The 19,173-nt window shown below is 54.3% G+C and overlaps 1 protein-coding gene across 2 annotated transcripts; it reads left to right on the top strand.

The window, feature by feature from the left end:
• Positions 1-878: 878 nt before the first annotated feature.
• Frmd8 (FERM domain containing 8) lies at positions 879-19,173 on the top strand. Of its 2 annotated transcripts, none has more exons than XM_003468229.5 (11): positions 879-1,042; positions 1,328-1,412; positions 3,396-3,563; positions 6,926-7,027; positions 7,130-7,188; positions 7,310-7,476; positions 10,258-10,482; positions 11,051-11,174; positions 11,928-12,071; positions 16,032-16,236; positions 17,332-19,173. In XM_003468229.5, exons 2-11 carry the CDS (start codon positions 1,328-1,330, stop codon positions 17,448-17,450), a joined length of 1,398 nt encoding a protein of 465 aa, XP_003468277.1. In that variant the 5' UTR covers positions 879-1,042; the 3' UTR covers positions 17,451-19,173. The 2 variants fall into 2 exon arrangements, with proteins under 2 accessions (XP_003468277.1, XP_005003032.1); XM_005002975.4 differs by having other exon boundaries at positions 3,399-3,563.

The following is a 19,173-nucleotide window of genomic DNA, read 5'->3' on the forward strand; positions in this document are numbered from 1 at the left end:
CTAAGCAGCTCAGTGTGAAGGCACTAGCAACAAACACAGAAAACTCTTGGACAGGCAAAGAACCACAGAGCTGCTTCCACCCAGGGAGTCAGGAGGAAGCGCCCCAGTCCCCCTGCTGCTGATCCCCAAGCCCATTGCTGTCACTTGAACAACCACAAATTGCCCCGGTTTGGGCAGGCATTCCACGGATTCGTTTTGCTAGATTCAGGCACATTCATGCTGGTGCTGCCTAGACACGTTGGTGACCTGATGAGGAGACAGCTGGATTCCCACCTGCCTCCTCAACTTGGGAACAGCTCAAGGTCTCCGGAGGTTGTGTGTTTAAGATAGCAGGGCTCAGGTGACCGCGCCCTGGAAAAAGTGTACCTGGCCTACTTGCTAACACAGACACAACTGGAGCCCGAGGCAGCCCCTTTAGACTTACAGAACCCAACCTCTTTTTTACAGACGAGGAAACTGAGGCCCGGAGAGGAAGGAGCAGGTGGAAGAGGGCCCTGTCTCCTGACTGCAACCAAGAGCTCGTCACCCCTGCCGGCAGAGGGCGCTGCGCCAAGGCGGCTTTCTGCGACGCCCCCGTCCAGCACCCAGCCCGACTCTTCGCAGAGACCAGCTCCGTTTCCCAGCGGGGACCGCCAGACCTCGCGCTCCCATCCCCTGTTTTCTTAAATCTTTGCCACACTCTATTATAAGTCAACGGTTGGGCAACTGGCCAGGCGCCACTCGGGTCGCAGCAGACACCAGCAGACGCCTCCACCTCCCGGGGCGTGGCTAGAGAGCCCAGGCGCGCGCCCGGGAGGCAGAGGCTGCGCGGCCCCTACAGGGCGCCGCAGGGCGCGTGCGCGGAGATCTGGAGCTCCGATTGGCTCCCACGGTCGGAGAGGCGGGGCTGTGTGCTTTGTGTTTCCTCCCGCCTCAGCTTCCGAGGCGCTCCCGGGTCGACGAGATCGTCTGCGGAAGCTGGGGTGTAGGTGGTCATCTGCTGGGTCGGGGCTGGGTCAGAGTAAGATCGTGGCAGGAGGCAGTGGGCTCAGCCACCCGCGAGGTGAGAACTTGACCACTTACCACCCCGAGTGGGAGCGCTCAGTGCCCCAGGGCATCCGGACGAGCGATAGTCTGCCCCTACCTGGACCTTGGGAGTGGGACTCCTCGGCCCCGCCTCCACCTGGGCAGAGGGACAAGCCTCCCCCCTGCTCTGAACACTGCAGTCTTCCCGCCAGCGTGTTCAGCCTTATAGACAGTCCCGGACTGCCTCCCTCATTGGGAGCGTGGAGAGTCCTTGGTCCTCCCCTTTGGCCCTCCAGTAACTGCTCTGTCCTTTCTTTTGTAGATGGAAGGGACAGAAGGCAATCCCGGGCAGCCCGGCCCCGCAGAACGCTCCCACCGAAGCAGCGTGTCCTCCGTGGGAGCCCGAGGTGGGTCCCTGACCCTCTGTCATTCCCTCTTGGGACTGCAGCCCTGGGGGAAAACCTCAGGTTGTGTCATTTTTCTCTAAGGATAACTTTATGGGTTAACTTAAAATAAGGTGCGTTTTAGGGGCTGGAGGTTTAGCTCAACGGCATAAGCGCCTGCCTTGCAAGCAGGCAGTCATGAGTTCGATCCCCGGTACCGATAAAAAGGAAAAAGACAAAAAAAAAAAAAAAGGTGCGTTGAGAAATGACAAACTCACAGAGGTCCAGCTCCTATGACCTGGGCTGTGCCTTTAGCTTAGTGTCTGATTCCTTACTCTTACATGGTCTTATTTGTAAAATGGACATGTTTCGTTTTTGGCTGTGAAATTCAAGTTAGAACACGTAAATGAAAAAACGACACCTTACTCCGGTCCATTTCTTTCTCACATCAGTCTTTTAAAAGCTGAGTTTATTATCTTCCTTTTTATAGGGAGGAAATTGGGTCCTAATGAGGCGAAATCACAGGTTACTTACTGGAGCCCTCTAGGTGACCTGAATTTGAGCCTTCCCTGTCCTGTAAATCAGAACCTCAGGCCTCCTCCTGGAGGTGATTTCTGTAATCTCTCAGAGTAGTTGTTGGAGCAGAAGAGATGGGTGTGTGTGTGTGCGTGTGTGTGTGTGCTGAAAAATGCCTTTCCCTTCACAGACTTTACCTCATTTGATTTATACCTACTTTTTTGGGAAAGGACCTTATCTTTGGGTTTTTGTTTTGTTTTCCTTTGTTTTTGGTGCTGTGATTTGAACCCAGGGTCTTTACACTGAGCTGTGTCCCTAGCCCTTTATTTTTAATGAGGGTCTCATTGAGTTACTAAATTGTCCAGGCTGAGCTCAAACTCGTGAGCCCCTGTCTCAGCCTCCTACAGTGCTGGAATTCCAGCTCTGCTATAGTGATGCACCATACGCCCACGCCGACTTGGTGAAGTGACCTGCCTGCCAGAGAGCAAGCCGGGACTGGAACCTGAGTATGTGCACCTTTGCTGTGCCTGTGATTCTGGGACGGAGGCTGAATCTGGTTGCCTGACCAGGGTCTCCCTTTTGACTCTGGATTCCAAATCAGAGTTTCCCAACTCATCATGGGGAACCTTTGGCTGTTTGGATTATACTTTCCTAGCCTGCTTAAGGCTGTCCTGAAAGGCCACAGTATTGCTCCCTGAGGTTTGAAGAGTCCTAAGAAAACTTTACACCTGGAAATTGCTCTGACGTGGGGTTGATTTAGGAATTCTCCTTCCCATCTAAGCCTGGGCCAGAGAGAGGTGGAGGCCGAAGGTCTCTTAACTGTCTGCACTCCCAGTCCAAGGAGCTAACTGCTATGACCCCAGAGTAGGCTCACCTATGCACCAAATTCACTGATGGAGTGGTCTTCTTCAGGGCAGAAGCAGTGGAATCCCTGGGGCTGCCTGTGTAGTTGAAGGCACGACCTTGCTCCATCCAGTTCTAACTGAATCTCAAGGGGCGGGGTGGGGCTGGCACCCGGGCCAGAGTTGCTGGGTTATTTGGTGACTGAGGGTCTCATGGAAAGGGGATATTTCATCAAGGCCATCCTGAACTACATAGCAGGACCCTGTCTCAAAAGTAAACGACAACCAAAAAAAAAAGGATATTTCAGAGCTGGTGCAGAACTGTAATCCCAGCACTTTGGGAGGCTGAGGCAAAAAGATCACAAGTTCTAGCCTAGCCTGTGCAACTTAGTGACTTACCCATCTCAAAATGTAAAACAAACAAAGGCTAGTAGTGCAAAGGTCCTGCATTCAATCACCAGTACCATGTGCATATGCAAACACCCACACACATGCGGGTGGGGGGCGGGGAACGGGGACAGGACCCTCCTTCAGGGATGCTGTAACTGCTTTGGAGTGCAGCCTGGATCACCCCAGGGGTATAGAGTGACAGAGGGGTCTGGAGAGGTCTGTCTTGGGCCTCAGCTGACCCCACCAGCCTACCTCGCAGCAGCTGATGTGCTGGTGTACCTGGCTGACGACACAGTGGTGCCCTTGGCTGTGGAGAACCTGCCCTCGCTCAGCGCCCATGAGCTGCACCGCATGGTCCGGGAGGTGCTGCAGCTCCCCGATGCTGCTGTGGATGCCTTTGCACTCTGGCTCGTCTCTCCGCTGTTGGGTGAGTATGGCTGGCTGGGTAGCAAGGCGCCTTGGCGGGACAGGTGACCCAGACCTCTGGCTGCTGCGCAGTAGGACAGGTGGGACTGGGTGTCCCGTGCTGTCTCCTTTGAGGAACCGTAGCCTGGAGGAGATGTCTGAGAGGCTCAAGTCTGCTCCTCCCTTCAGTGGGGCTGGGTGTCAGGAGGTACAGGACTGCGAGGTGGAGAGAAGTGAACATGATCATCTGCACAGCATCCTGGGCAGCACCTGGTGGGCAGTGGATGTAGTTTCACCATCTCAGGCCTGGGTGACCTGCAGCAAGGAGTTTGAGGTCTGGAGTGTTGAGACCAGCGAGTGTTAGGAGTGAGACACAATCAGGGTGGAGCCTCTGGATTGCATCCTGTTCTTTGGAGAGCAGGGGATGGGGCACAGTCCAGGAAGTTGAACTTAGCAGAGGGCAGAGCAGGGCCTGAAGTAGAGAGGCACGTTGGAATCGGGAGGACCCAAGGGGTCCCTGAGCCTGCTGCCTTGGCCAGGGCTATGCCAGTGAACTGGGCTAGGGCTAGGCTTGTTTTGTTTTTTTGAGACAGGGTCTTGATATCAACTTCAGGCTGGGCTTGAGCTCACTACATAGCTCAGGCTTGCCTCAACTTGAGGCAGTCTTCCTTCCACAGCCTCCTGAGTGCTGGCATTACAGGTATGTGCCACCACATCCAGCTGTAGGCACATTTTCCTTTTTGTTTGTTTTTTGAGACAGGTTCTCACTGTACAGTTCAGGCCGGCCTTGAGCTTACTATGTAGCCCAGGCTGACCTCAAACTCAAATAAGTCTTCCTGTCTCAGCCTCCTAAGTGCTGGAATTACAGGAGTGTGCCACCATGTCCAACCCCAAGCATGTTTTCTGATTTTAAATATTTCCCATCTTGAAGAGGCATTGGGCCAAGATGGGTGTGATGTCTCCCATCAAGAGGACTAGTCCCAGGAGAAACACAGGGGCAGGCTGCAGGGGCCCCAGGGGTGACCTTTTGTCTTAAACTTCTGGGATGTGTGTCTGCCCTGGAGGGAAGGTCTCAGGGCTTGCTGACAGAGGGAGCTCCACCTCCCACCCCCTCACCCTCAGCTTCCTGAGCAGCTGCAGCTCTGGGGCTACTGCCCACCCTCTTCCTGCTGAGCAGCCTCCTGGCCACTGCACAGTCTCCTCCCATCCTCTGGGCTCTGGTCAGGACTATAGGCCCTGACTGTGTCTTTGGTGGCAGGGCCCAGTGGGTGGCCCTGCCATAACTCTCAAGGCTCTCTGCACAGCTTGCTCCTCCCTACCCCCACATTCCCGTAGCCAGGACTGAATGGGCTACTGTGTCCTGTGTCCAGGAGGAGGCTGCCGCACAGTCTGCACCTATGTTGTTTCCAGGCTGTTTGCAGAAGGGGTGAAGGCTGCTTACACTTTGTCTGGAGGCCCCAGAAGCCCGGGCTGCAGGCTACAAGACAGTGACAGCCCTGGGCTCTTCTTGAGTGACTGCGAGATGGGAACACATTACGACCTAGAAGAGCCACCCTGTGCTTGCAGGTTTTGGCTGGGTTTGGCCTTTGCAGTGCCACTATGTGGATGCAGCATCAGCAGTTGGTCTCATTTGGGTGACTGTCCCCAGGCAAGAAGGAGCCATCTGGAAGCCACTGGGAATGGGCCTTCTGCCCAGTCTCCCTCTGATGCCGGGATTCTCCGAGCTGCTGTGGCTCGGAGTAAATGCAGGAGGAAAGACACCCCCTGTCTCCTGGTCCCCACAGTGGGTCAACAACATCACTTATTCCACAAGGATGTGCCTGACTCCCTGGCACCAGTAGTGTCCTACAACCTGGGAATACAGCAAGGGACAAGACCAGCTGCCGTGTCCCTACCCTCAGGAGTTCCAGATTGCCAACACTCATCTCTAGGTGGAAAGAGGGAAGAGGAACTGGGTGCGCTGGAGGGCAGGAGCCTTTCCTGGAGAGGGAGGGAGGTGGCTGTTAGAACAAAAGGCACCTCATATAAGGGAAGCGGGGTGGGTGTGGCCTATGTTCTAGGTGGGAAGCCTGGGTCCGAGATGACAGGACAAGGTGAGCATGGTGCCACACACACATAAACCCAGCACTCTGCTGGTAAGGTAGAGGCCAGCCTGGGCTGTGTAGTAAGACCCTGTCTCAAACAAACAAAAGCAAAACAAAAGGAATGACAGGGCTAGAAAGGACAGGAGAAGCTGGGGACAGCAATTGCGTGGAAGAGGCTGGATGGAGACAAAGAGGCTGAGTTGAAGGTTCTGACTGATATTTGGGGTCAAGCACAGGGTCCATGTGGAGTCCCAGGTGGTCCAAAGAACAGAGACAAGGACCCTTAGCATCAGGCTGGCGGGTCGAGGTGCCCAGCCAATCAGGAGGGACGGGTGTAGAGGGAGCTGGGGGCAGGAGACAGACATGCGTTTCAGTTCTTTTCTGGGTGAGTTTGGATGTGGCCTCCTATCTCTCAACGGCAGCGTCTAGTGGCCACTGTTACCTGTGGAGAGGCAGCTGTGTGGAACCAAAACTGCCTTGTCACTAGCAGGCCTGCAGCCCTGAGGTGAGGGGCCTTGATCAACAGTTGACCCACAGTGACTCAGAGCCAGCTTCTGCCTCTATAGCAGATACAGGCCAGGGTGAGTGGGGATGGTGTGAGATCCTGGGCAATGGGAAACACCATGAAGGCAAGTGAACAGTAGTGCAACAGGGCCATTTCAAGGAGGGGCTGCCTCTGTTAGGGGTCCAGAACAGGTGACCAGCCAGCCACTTGAGAATCTAGGAAGTGGTGTCAGGGGTAGGGGAACCAGCAGAGGTAGAGGTGCCAAGGCTGGGCGTGCTCAGGTGTTGCAGGGGTGTGGAGAATGACAAAGGGCAACCTGGCGTCAGGAGCTGACTGGGTGGAGGCCCCGATGCAGCCTGGCAGCAGGGAGGCTCCTGCTGGGTCAAGGGCAGGGGAGGGCGGCCCCTTGAGAAGTCCTCCGTCTTGGGTCCTTCATCACAGCTTCAGTGCCATCACCCCTGTGCCCTCCTGCACCTCAGCCTCTTAGCTGTAGCCGACCCCAAGGCTGGGAGGAGGGGAGGCTTGCTGTGTCTGGAGCCCACAGTCTTGCACTTGCTGTGACTTTGGATGAGCAGTGTCACCTCCCCAAGCATTATTTCTCTGTGGCTGAAGTGTAGGACGGGTCATTACAGAGTCACAGAGCACCAGCCTTCCACTTGGAAGGCCACTGGGCACTTAGTACCTGACAGTTGGCCCTCAGGTCCCCTCCATTGCTGCAGTTAGGGGCTGTGTGACAGACGGGTGGGCACCCTCAGGCCAAGGCTGCAAGGCCACCTCCCCTCTGTCGTCCCATAGAGGTGCAGCTGAAGCCCAAGCACCAGCCCTACAAGCTGGGCCGCCAGTGGCCGGAGCTGCTGCTGCGCTTCACTGACGCCCCTGATGATGACGTGGCCATGGGTAGGTGCAAGAGGGGCAGCCAGGAGGGGTTGGGCCAGGGACTGGGGGTTTTCCCTGTGGGGTGCAGTGGTCGGCCAGACACGAGCCCAGCTCTCTCTGCAGATGAGCCCTCCCTTCAGTTTCGGAGGAACGTGTTCTTCCCAAAATGGCGAGAGCTCCAGGTGAGGCTGCGAGCCCGCAGGTGCCACCCAGGTCAGGCGCCCTGTGCCGAGCCACCTCATCCCTGGACCCCTAGACCTTCATACCCACTGGGGTGTCCTTCCCTGCCATACTGGCCCGCAGATCCGTGACGAGGAGATCCTGCGGCTGCTCTACGAGGAAGCAAAGGGCAACGTGCTGGCCGCTCGGTACCCATGCGACGTGGAGGACTGTGAGGCCCTGGGCGCCCTGGTATGCCGGGTGCAGCTGGGGCCCTACCAGCCTGGCCAGCCTGCGGCCTGCACCCTGAGGTGAGGGCAGTGTGACCCAAGAGTCCTGTTTACAAGTATTGCAAGGTCCCACAGTGTGAGGCGCTGCAGCCTCTCTGAGCCTCTTGTTTCTCATCTGCTGTTGGTAGGAGGAAGCTCGGGGCTCTGAGGGATCCACAGCCAACAGGCCCAGGTGTGCATAAGGGTGGAGCCTGGCTCCACCACAGTCAGGAGGAAACTGGCCTTTTTAGTCCGAGCAAATACTGACTCTCCCAGTGGCCTGGGCTGCTCTTTACCAAGGCTTCTCCCCACCTCAACCTTGCTAGGTGAGGCAGGCAGAAGAGCTAAGTGCAGGGCTGGGACCTTGTGCTTAGGATTGGCGGGGGCTCCTAAGTGACTCGTGGTTGATGGCCATGAGGCCCCAGCAGTGTTCCACTTGCAAGTAACAGTAAACCTAGCTGCAGTGGTTTGAATGCAGGGGACTTTGTCACCTTGGGTACCATTTAAGCCCAGGTAGTCAGGGCGACCGGAACCAAGCTTAGTGCCAGAGTTCATTGGGGATCCCTGACCCTGTTGTTACTTCTTTCCCGCCCGTGTCTTCTGGGCCAACAACAGCTGCCCTATAAGGATGAGAGGCCTCTTTCTGCCTGCCCAGAGTTCCCACGCTCACCATGGTGACCATGGCTTGGTTCTGGTCCACCCAAAGGAAGCATCATGACCAGGCCACTGGTTGACTATAGCCCATGTCCCCCTGGGTCACCCCATGTGCCTACATAAATTCCATAGACCAAGAGCAGGGTAGGCTGGGTTTCCGCACAGCAAACTAGAGCCAGCCCTAGAGAGGGATTGGATGGTACAGTGGGTGAGGAATATTCTGGTGCACCAGTTTGCAGGTCATAAATTTCCTCAGATGTCCTTTGTCATGGAAGTATCTTACTTTCCATCAATTTTGAAAGATACTGCAAAGTTCATCAATTTGGGTTGACAGTGGTTTTCCCTTAGCACATAGAGTACTTCACTCCAATGCTGCCTAACTTAGTTTGTGAGAGCAGGAAGTAAAATGCCCACAGCTTCTCTGTGAAGAGTGGACAGCACCCTGGGGTCCCCCACACAGGTCCCTTGTGGCGAGGCCTCAGCAGGATGTGTCCCCCCGTGAAGCAGCTGCCACTCCCCATGGCCTGGGGTGTCCAAGGCTCCAGCAGCCCTGTGAGAGCCCCCTTTTCTGGTGGAGGTGACAGCTGCAGAGATATTTGTTGAGCGCCAGCCTCAGCCTGAGCCTGTGCTTGCTGGACTTGGGTCTGTTTTGCACACACTCAGAGGTGGAGCCTTGGAGGCCTCACAGACCAGAGCTCTGGCTCCTATTTCGTTTGTTTAATGCAGTGCTGGGACTTGAGCACTCAGAGCCCCAGCTACCACTCCGACCTGTTTGTTTTGGTTTGGTTTGGTTTTTGAGTTTTTCTGGTACCAGGAATTGAACTCAGGACCTTGTGTTTATCAGGCAGGTCCTGTGTCACTGAGCTACATCCCTGCCCCACCCCAGTTTGTTTTGAGACAGAGCCTTGCTGTGCAGTTCAGGCTGGCCTCAAACCCATGGTGATCCTCCTGCCTCAATCTTCTGAGTGTTGCGATTACAGATATGTACCACTATGCCCACTTCGTTTTATTTGTTAGTATATGTGCTGCCAAAGTGAGCATTGTTTTTGTTTTTAGAGATAATGTCTCCCTAAGTTTTCCAGGCTGGCCTTGAACTTTCAGTACTCCTACCCTAGCTTCCCAGAATGCTGGAGTTATGAGTGTGTGCCACCATACCTAGTTGAAATTTCTGTTTAGATATCTTTATCTGGCAGAACCAGGCATCAAGGGTGTTAGGCCCCCAGCAACAGTGTGGCTGTAAAAATTCTCACAGCTGAGAAATCCCTGGCACCTACCACAGTGACAGACACTGCCCTGAAACCCTCCTCCGGCCTGGCTCCCAGCTGGGTCCTGTTCTGGACTCTTCCTGGCCTCTCACGAATCTGGACATCTAGTGCCAGCAGGCCCCATGGACATGTGGGGACCTTACCACACACCTGGCATGCTGTGGGTACTCAAGGTCCTGTGTCTCCTTCCCTCCTGGGGGCAGAGACTGGGCCAGGTGGCCTCTGCCCCCTCTGCCAACTAGGTGCTGCTCTCAAGACCTCCCTGTTGGGGTGCTGATCAGGAGGGAGGCAGGAGCAGAGCCAAACCCTGTGGGGGCCACACATGGTGTGATAGAGCTGTGGGCCAAAGCAGGAAGCTGCTTGGGCTCCTGGGCTGGACAAGCTGGCTTCTGGAGCAGTGGGACAGTGGGAAGGGTGGCATTATGCAGTGACCCTGGGCTGTCCTTGTTCTGCCATCCCCATCCTGGGCCTCTCCTTAAGAGCCGTGCATGTTTTAGGGCCGAGGTAATTGTCCCTGTGGCCTGGTGGTAGCCTCACCATCCCCGCTTTGCAGATGAGCGAGCACAGCTGACATGACTAAGGCTGAGGCAGGCGGACTGCAGAGCCTGCTTGTGGAGGGGGCTGAGGTCTGACCCTACCTCTGTCTGCCTCTCCAGTTCCAGAAAGCTTGTGGGTCTCCTTCCTCTGAGGTGCCCCGCTTTCTCTTAATAACATTCCTACCTCACCTTCAGCATGGCCCCTCTGAGTAGGCTGTTGCTGGGATGGCCATGGGGAGCTCTGTGGTAGGGGCGTCTGGCGTCCCCATAGCAGGAAGGGCCCCAGGCTGGGCCCCCAGCAAGCCCTGCTTGTCTGTGTATTTGGAAGTGCTGAAGACTCTGGCTCCACCTTCCTCCTTCCCCCACAGGGAGAAGCTGGACTCCTTCCTCCCCGCCCACCTCTGCAAGCGGAGCCACGGCCTCTTTGCTGCCCTGCGGGGCCGAGGAGCCAGGGCGGGCACAGGCGAGCAGGGCCTGCTGAATGCCTATCGCCAGGTGAAGGAAACAGTCAGCAGTGACGGTGCCCATGAGGCCACCCTGGGCACCCACTACCGTGCCTACCTCCTCAAGTGCCACGAGCTGCCCTTCTACGGGTGAGCAGTCACTGCCCTGAGGCCCCCCGCAACCCCACACAGCACTATAGACTGACCCCGGCTGCCACAACTGGCTTTCCTCCTAAGGAGTCATTGCCGTGGGTCAGTCCTGTTGCCAAGGTAGGTTTTTGTCCTCTCCTTCCTGCTTTCTCAGGATGGGGCACCTCAGGTGGGTCCTCCCTCTGCTGCCAGGACTGCTTGAAGCTGCTGGGTCTTCTGGGGAGAGGCCAGCTCCTCTCCAGGCGCCTCCCACTGTATGAATAGGGTGGCTTCGTGGCTGGGCACGGAGAACATGCACCTGCCCCTTCTTGGTCTTCGGCTCAGTCTGCACCCCTGGGCAGCCCTTACCCCTCACGTGATGGGCCTTGTTGCTGAGGGTCTTTGCTGCAGACAAGGGGCAGCAGAGCTCCTTACTGGCCCTGAATGGACCTTGCTGTGTCCCTTTCACATCTTGTCCTCTTCCTCATCTCTCTCTAACTCCAGACACTTTAAGCTTTCTGGGGCTTGGTGCAGGGCTCCCGGCACACATGCCTGTGGGAGTGAGTGGCTGACCTGTGTCCCTCCCCAGGTGTGCCTTCTTCCACGGTGAGATTGACAAGCCGGCCCAGGGCATTTTGCACCGTGGTGGGCGAAAGCCAGTGATCGTGGCCATCAGTCTGGAGGGCGTGCATGTCATTGACAGTAGGGAGAAGGTACTGGCTCAGGAGGTGCCTGGGGGGCCTTAGTGAGCAGAAGTTGGGCCTTGCCCAGCCTTCCAGGTTCCCCTGGGCCTGTAGGGACTAGGATGGTGGAGTGAGCAGACTGTTTGGGAGTGACTCTGCCTCCCTCAGGTGTCTCTAGGCCCTGGGTCCTTTCCTTATGTCCCCTGGGTTTTGCATTTGCTGGGGGTCAGTGGTGGAGCCCAGCTGGGGGTTCTCCAGAGACCCAATGGCTAGGCACACTCCTGGTCTGCCCAAGTCCTGTTTGTCCCTGCCTTCAGTGGCTGGCTCCCTCCAGCTGTCAATGTGGACAGCCCACCCCATGTATCAGCTTCCCTGTGCCTGGGCACGAGCCCTCCCTCAACATGGCGGAAAGGTTTTGGCTGGCATCTGTCCTGGAGAAGGACTCTAGCCCTTCCTTGGGCGCCGTGCCCTAGAGTGCAGGGCACAGCTGGTGTCACAGCTCAGACCTCATGTGTCACCTGTCTCCTTCCCCATGCATCCCCACTATCATGCTTGACCCGCTGGTGGGAAGGGCTAAGGAACAGGTCCTTAGCCTTCCTGGGCCCCAGCCCCGGAAAGTAACCAAAGCTGGAGACCCTCTCCTTTAGAGAAGCACTTGAAGGAACTGAGATGCAATCTCAGGCAAATGTCCCAGCCAGGTGTCCCCTGGTTCAGCGCAGGGGAACAGGGAGGGGAGCAGCCTCTGCCAAGCTCCAGCTTTACTCTGTGTCTCCCACTGGCCAGCACGTGCTGCTGGGTCTGCGCTTCCAGGAGCTGTCATGGGACCACACCTCCCCGGAGGAGGAGGAGCCTGTCCTGTGGCTGGAGTTTGATGGGGACTCTGAGGGCCTTCCTGTCAACAAGCTGCTCAGGATCTACTCGAAGCAGGTAACGCTGATGTGACCTGTACCGGGGTCTGGAGAGAAGTGGCCTGGCCAGCCAGGGACTTGCTCTGCAGACCACACACCAGGTATCATGAGCAGCTGCAGGCAGGACAGCTGTCCTAGAGGGCTTGCCCAGTGTGGCATCTGCAGCTTCGTGCACACATCGCCTCCTGTCACAGTGGGAGGGGACAGTGTAGCAGGTTAAAAGCCCTGGGGACCTTTAAGACTCCACCCAGGAGCCCTGTGAGGAGCTCTTCTCCATCCCTGTTGGCACACAGGCAAGCACAAGGACTGTCTTCAGTACACATTTCCTGTCCAGCCAATGTCCCAAGTCTTCCAAAAAGAAGCTACACAGATGCCCAGAGCTGGGGAGAGACAGGCATGTTATGCCCTGCCCTTCAGCGGTGGTGTGTGTACCCCTTTCCTGGGGTACTGGGGCCCTGCACACATTAGGCAGCGCTGTACAGTGGACCTGCGCCAGCCCTGACTTGCTCCCTTTTACCATCCAGCACTAGTCCATCATACAGGTGTCCTGCAGCCTCCCCTATTCACCCACTGGAGAGCCTTTGGGTGGTTCTGTTTTTAACTTCTCTCAGGAAAGCACTTCTGAACATTCATGTATAGGTTTGTGCTTGAATATAGATCTTTTTCTCAATCATCAAAACCCAGAGTAAGGGGCTGGGGATTTAGCTCAGCAGCATAAGCACCTGCCTTGCAAGCAGGCAGTCGTGAGTTCGATCCCCGGTACCGATAAAAAGGAAAACGGAAAAAAAAAAAAAAAAACCAGAGTAAGCTCAAGAGACTGTGTGATGAGCACATGGCTAACTTTACTAGAAGCTGCCAATCTGTTTCCCGAAGCAGCCGTGCAAGTCGCCTTCCCCTAGTCCTCCATGTCCTCCCTGGTTCTTGGTGTTGCTGGTTTCTGTCTGTCTGCACCAAAGTGATGTCCTGTCAGTGTTAATCACCAGTGACACTTGTGATCTTTCCACATACTTATTAACTACTATCCACGATCTTCATTTAGCCCTGGTTCTTATCATTTGCCCTTTTTATTTATTGAGTTGCTTTCTTCATGAGTTGTGAGAGTTCATTAAGTATTGTGCATACCACCTCTTTATCAGATGTCCTGTTGTTTGTTTGTTTGTTTTTTGAGACAGAGTCTCACTATGTAGTTCAGACCAGCGTTAAATTCACTGTGGGGCCCAGGCTGGCCTCCAACTTGAAGTGATCTTTCTGTCTCAGCCTCCTGAATGCTAGGATCACAGACATGTACCACTATGCTCCATACAAATGTTTTCTTTCTATCTGTAATTTGAGTTCATTTTATTGTCTTTTTTAGTACTGAGAATCAAACTCACAACCTTGTACTTGCCAGGCAGTGGCTTATGCCACTGAGCCATGTCCCCAACCTGTTTTATTGTCTCTTGAAGAGATGTTTTTAATTTTGATAAAATATCTCTAACCCTGCTCAGGATCTCACTGAATTACCCAGGCTGGCCTTGAATTTATGATCCTCCTGCCTCAGCTTTCTGAGTAGTTGAGATTATAGATTTATGCCACTATGCTTAGTTGATGAAATTCATTGTAGCAATTTTTTCTTTTTCCATATATGATTTGTATATTTTGTTTCCTAAGAAGTTGTCACCTAACCTGAAGTCACAAAAATTTACTCCTATGTTTTCTTTTTCCTGTTTATTTTTGAGATGGAGTCTCTCAGTGTAATTCAGGTTGGCCTTGAACTTATTTTGTAGCCCAGAATCATCTTGAACTTGCAGCAATCCTCCTGCCTCATCCTCCTGAGTATTATAAGCATGGGTACTACATCTGGCTATTCTCCTAAGTCTTTTAAATGTTATAGCAGTTTCATCTATGATCCATCTAAAGTTTCTTTATATCAATTGTGTGTATAGATCCAGATTGGTTTTTGTTTTGTTTTTGGTTTTTTGAGATAAGGTCTCCCTATGCCATTTGGGCTGACCTTGAACTCACTTTGTAGTACAAGCTCCTCTCAAATTCATCGATCCTCCTGCCTCGGCTGCCCGAGTGCTGGGATTACATGCTGGCACTACCATGGTTGGCCAGATCAGTTTTTGTAGTTGGGTAATGTGGCAAATACCTGTAGTCTCAGCACTTGGGAGTCTGAAGCAGGAGGACCATGTATTTGAGAGAAGCCTGGTTAAACTGTCTCTCAAAAAAAAAAAAAAAAAAGCTGGAGGTGTTGGTGCCTGTAATCCCAAGAGGATCATTCACTGGAAGTCAGCCTATGCTCCATAGTAAGTTCAAGGCTAATCTCAACTACACAGCAAGACCCTGTTTTTTTTTTTTGTCTTTTTCCTTTTTACCGGTACCGGGGATCGAGCTCATGACTGCCTGCTTGCAAGGCAGGCGCTTATGCTGCTGAGCTAAATCCCCAGCCCCCAAGACCCTGTTTTAATTTAAAAAAAAAATCCAGGTGTGGTGGCACAGGCCTGTAATCCCGGCACTCTGGAGGCTGAGGCAGGAGGATTGCTGCAAGTTCCAGGCCATCCTGAACTACATTGCAAAACACAAACACACAATAAACAAAGAAGATCTTTTTAAATTACTTTGGAGAGAATTGACATCTTAAGTCATACAATCTCTTATTTCCATGTGTTCATTTATTTGTCTTTGATTTCTTTCTTTTATTTTATTTTTTGGTACTAGAAATCAAACTCAGGCCTTGTGTTTGCCTGGCATGTGCTTGTGTCTTTGATTTTTTTTTTATTAGCATTTTGTTAGATTTATTCTTAGTGCTTTATTTTGGTACTACTGTAAATAGTGCTGTTTTTAATTTGAGTTTCCTATTGTTTATTACATTATATAGAAATGCAGTTGACTGCCAGGGATTTAGCTCAGTGGTTCTAGCAGCTGCCTAGTAAGTGTAAGGTTGTGAGTTCAAGCATTGCTTGCTGGTACCCAGGCATTGTGGGATGGGCAGGTGTGAGCTTGGGTCCCAACCTCCCTTCTGCACACCTGCACTCCAGCTGTAGTCCCTGGACACCCTCGGAGGCCGAGCCAATGCCTGGCTCACTGAGTTCAAGCTCCTGTGCCTGGTGCAGTTTTAGGAAGAGATGATTTGAACGGAGGGGGCTGGGTTTTAGTACCCTGCTCTCTTGGGCACCTATAGGGCTTCCCCCATGTGTTTGCAGTTCGGGCCCGTCTTCCTATGGCCACCACCTGGTCACTCACCCACTGCCCACTCTCAGCTGGTGGGGTCCCCAACGAGCAAGGCAGCCCGCACGCACTGTGTAGTGAGGGTGTGTTGAGACCGAGGCCCCAGCAACTGCTCTTCCCCTAGGACAGGCAGGGGCCGGACCAGCGTCCACAGGGCCGCCCCCAGCACCTGGCCCAGTGCTACACTTAGCTCCTGGTCCTCAGTCCTCCTTGGAAGCACACAGCAGCCACACAAGTGTGATCCCTCAGTTCCCAGTCTATGCCGCGGCCTGCATGCAGTAGATGCTTGATAATTAGTACATCTGTGTTTCCTGACAAAGGGACGCCACCCCTAGATACCTGTCTGAGTCCCTCAGGGCCTAGGTCCTGTCCTGGAGCCCCACTGTGCACCTATCTGGCTACTTCACCTACCTATGCCAACACATGTCCCATTGCCAGCCTGCTGGGAGGCGTCACAGTTGAAGAATGCACTCAGAAGGAGCTGCCAGCCTATGACCTCAGCCCTTTCTCCGGCCTGGGATCTCACCCTCACTGCTCTGTCATCATCTAAGCAGGGCACCCACCTTCTACCCTAGGACTCCATTCTGCTCCGGAGTGCTTGCCTTACCCTCCTCCACGCCCTCTCCCTCCTTTTTGCGGGGAGCAGTGTCCATTCCCAAGTCTGCTTTGAGGCAGGGGCCTTAGGTCTGGGTATCTGACCACCTTAGTGTCAAGCACAGGAATCTGGGCCTGCTCACTGCGCCCATCACTGGTCATCTTCTCGACACAGGCGGAGCTGATGAGCAGCCTCATTGAGTACTGCATTGAGCTGAACCAAGCTGCAGAGCCCCCCGCCCCGCAGGAGAGTGCACCCAGCCCCCACTCCGCACCAGACTCCTTGCCACCTCCCACTCAGCGCCCCAAACTGAGGAGACAGAGCAGTGTGGTGTGCAGCCGGATCCAGCACCTCTCCACCATCGACTACGTGGAAGATGGTGAGCCTCGGTGACAAGTGTGTACTATCTACGCATGTACACACACGCATGCCACACTAATGCCAGAGGAGAGGGTGGGAGTGATTCCAGGTGCAGGGTGGGTAACCTGCTCTTGCAGGAACCTGGTGGAGAGAATGGGTCCCTTTCTTTCCCTTTCACTGGTTCATCAACAGTGTGTTCGTTAGCTGGGTATGGTGGCGCACACCTGTAATCCTAGCATTTGGGAGGCTTAGGCAGGAGGCTCATTGGAAATTCAAGACTAGCCTGGGCTTCAAAGTGAGCTCAAAGCCAGCCTAAACTGCACAGTGAGACCCTGCCTCAAAAAGACAAAAAAACAAAAACAGTATGTTTAATGTAGAATCATCTGGAACACAAAAAACAGGGTCCACCCATTACCTTTTATTAAAACTGTGGGTAACTGTGGGTATAGAAATCTAAAATGATTCCAAAGCAGACAGGGTTTCTTCAGTTCAACAGCAAAGATACACATTTCATTTTTCTTTGGTTTTGTGAGATAGGATTTTGCTGTGTAGTCCAGGCTGGCCTTGAACTCAGAGATCCTCCCAGAGTGCTGGGATTACAGGCACGAGACACCATGCCCACAATATGCTAGACAAGTGCTATCCACCGAGCTACACCTAGCCACAAGACCTCCATTTAAATGTCACAATGTTCACAAAGCAGAACTGAATAGAAAACTCCAGTAACAGCACAGCATATTAAAAAAAAAAAATGGGTTGTGGGTTTGGGGAAGGCACAGAGCAAAGTGCTGCTTTCATCACATCAGGTCACAGGTGCCCATCAGCGTGGGCTGTGACTGTCGCTGCTCACCATGACCACTTGGCTATATTTATTCAGAAGTATGGATTGGGCCCAGGCCCCCTGCATTACACTACATCCCCAGCCCTTTAACTTGGGGCAATCCTCTGTACCTGGCTGACACTCCCTTTTGTCACCTGTGTGTTGCAGGTGTTTGGTTCAGTCAGTCATACAAGGTCGAGTGACAGGCAGTCTCTCAGTCTAGACAGCCCAGGGGGAGCTGTCCCCACCCAAGCTCCATGGTGCCTCTCAGCGCCTCCTCTCCTTCCCTCACAGGCAAGGGGATCAAGCGGGTGAAGCCGAAGCGCTCCACGTCCTTCTTCAGCCGGCAGCTCTCCTCGGGCCAGCGGGGCTACACTGTGGTGCAGCCCACAGACAGCCTGGAGCAGGGCTGAAGAGGCCGCACCAGGCAGGAGGAGGGACGGGGACCCCGCCTGTGGACCTGCCCCAGCACAGTCCCCGTGGCGGGCACCAGACATGGGAATCCACAATCTGAGCACAGAGCAGTGAGTGGCCTCAGTCCCTCGAGCTCTGGCTGTTTCAGACCATGGAGAGGGGGCTGGTGCCATCTGGGATGATACCTGAGCCACGCAGGACTGGCTAGGGCTCCCACAGAGCCCCTCTTGCACCCTGGCTCCCACCCACAGACGCAACTCCAAATCCCCTGCCAAGGGGCTCAGCAGCCTGTGCCCTGCTGGGACTGCCAGCAGCCCCAATGGCCAGCAACCACGGTCAGGGCTTGGCACCTGCAGGCTCAACATCTTTTTCCTTGGACCTTGGTCACCACATCTCACATTCCTTTCTGCTGGTGTTTTCTCCCACCTGCCAGGATGGGCTGTCCCTTGGGGGTGAGAGCCCCCTGAATTGAACCCTCTGGGATAGATGAGGCCTCCGTGCCATCGATGAACTGGGCCTGGAGGGAGCCGGGTAGGTCCCCCTTGCTCATATCTCCCTGGCAGGCATCAGACACTGAACAAAGAAAGGGGCCTTGTAACTTTTGGTGGCATCACTGCTGGGAGGTGGCCATCCTGTGGACCAGCAGGCAGGCCCAGACCAACACTGTACCAGGAAAACTCCCAAAAAACCCCTTGTCACCTTCCCAGGGCCAGACAGTTCCCTCTCCCCTTCATGCCTGAGTCTTCCAGATTTGTACTCCGTCTTTCCTCATCTGCTTTGTTTGGTGAAGTTGGTGAGTCCTTGGTAACCTCAGGCTACAGACTCTGCTTCAGCAAAAGTGGAGGGTCCCCCTGGGGACCAGTCTCAATAACACAAGATGTGTCTCTTTGGGACTTTGGAAAGGAGGCTTCAATGTGGATGCTTGACTTTGACAGGGGGCAGTTTGGGGCTGGAACCCAGGATCATGCACAGGTTGGACCAGTGAGTTTATACCCCAAGGCCCCAGCTTCACCCTCCTGGCAACAGTGGCTGTATATCTTTTTGGTACCAGAAATAGAACTTAGGACCTTGTGCTTGCCAGGGAGGTGCTTGTGCCCCTGAGCTGTATCCCCCGCCTCTGTGTCCTTTTGGAGAGAAGCTGGGCCTCAGGATGGGGCCTTTCCTGACCCTGGCCTTCTCTGTGGGGACACAGGCTTTGCTCTTGTGCTTTCTCCATGGTAACCGTGGAAATGGGAACTGGTCTTGTTCCAAATCCAAAGGCCATTTGTCCACTCGCAATAATGTGAGAGCTGCAGTCCTGCCTCCCCACAGCGGCACTTCGTTATTTATAATAAGGAAGGAGGAGACCTGGGAGGTGTCTCCAGGCTTTTGGGATGTTTGGGCTACATTGCTGCATCAGCTGCCACTTCTTGTCTCCCCTGCTGGCTTGGCATGACCTCACCAAGCTGCCAGCCCGCTGACCTGTCCCAGCCCTCTGGTCACCTGGGCCACTCCCTGGTGGCTCCAGCACATTCTCATCTGATGGCCCCAGGGGCTGCCGGGGTGTGGCTGGGTGTGTACAGCTGGCATCTTTCCACTGTTGAGCTCACTCCTGATTTCTAAGCTTCCATTGTGCCTTACTCTCCTCTGCTGCCCTTTGGGACAAAGCAATATTGTACTGAAATGCCTTTGAATGTCCTCATTCTTTTGTATCATGCAGTTAATAAAATCAGTTTCCAGCAA

Source organism: Cavia porcellus, unplaced genomic scaffold (assembly GCF_034190915.1).
Source record: "Cavia porcellus strain 051 isolate PalLab524CR breed Dunkin Hartley unplaced genomic scaffold, mCavPor4.1 scaffold_17, whole genome shotgun sequence".
Lineage (NCBI taxonomy): Eukaryota > Metazoa > Chordata > Mammalia > Rodentia > Caviidae > Cavia > Cavia porcellus.

Excerpts from the sequence above, each read along its gene's own strand:
- Frmd8 (XM_003468229.5), top strand. The coding sequence starts at position 1,328 with ATGGAAGGGACAGAAGGCAATCCCGGGCAGCCCGGCCCCGCAGAACGC. Across the intron at positions 7,189-7,309 it reads CAAAATGGCGAGAGCTCCAG|ATCCGTGACGAGGAGATCCT; the intron begins GTGAGGCTGCGA and ends ACTGGCCCGCAG. Across the intron at positions 16,237-17,331 it reads CATCGACTACGTGGAAGATG|GCAAGGGGATCAAGCGGGTG; the intron begins GTGAGCCTCGGT and ends CTTCCCTCACAG.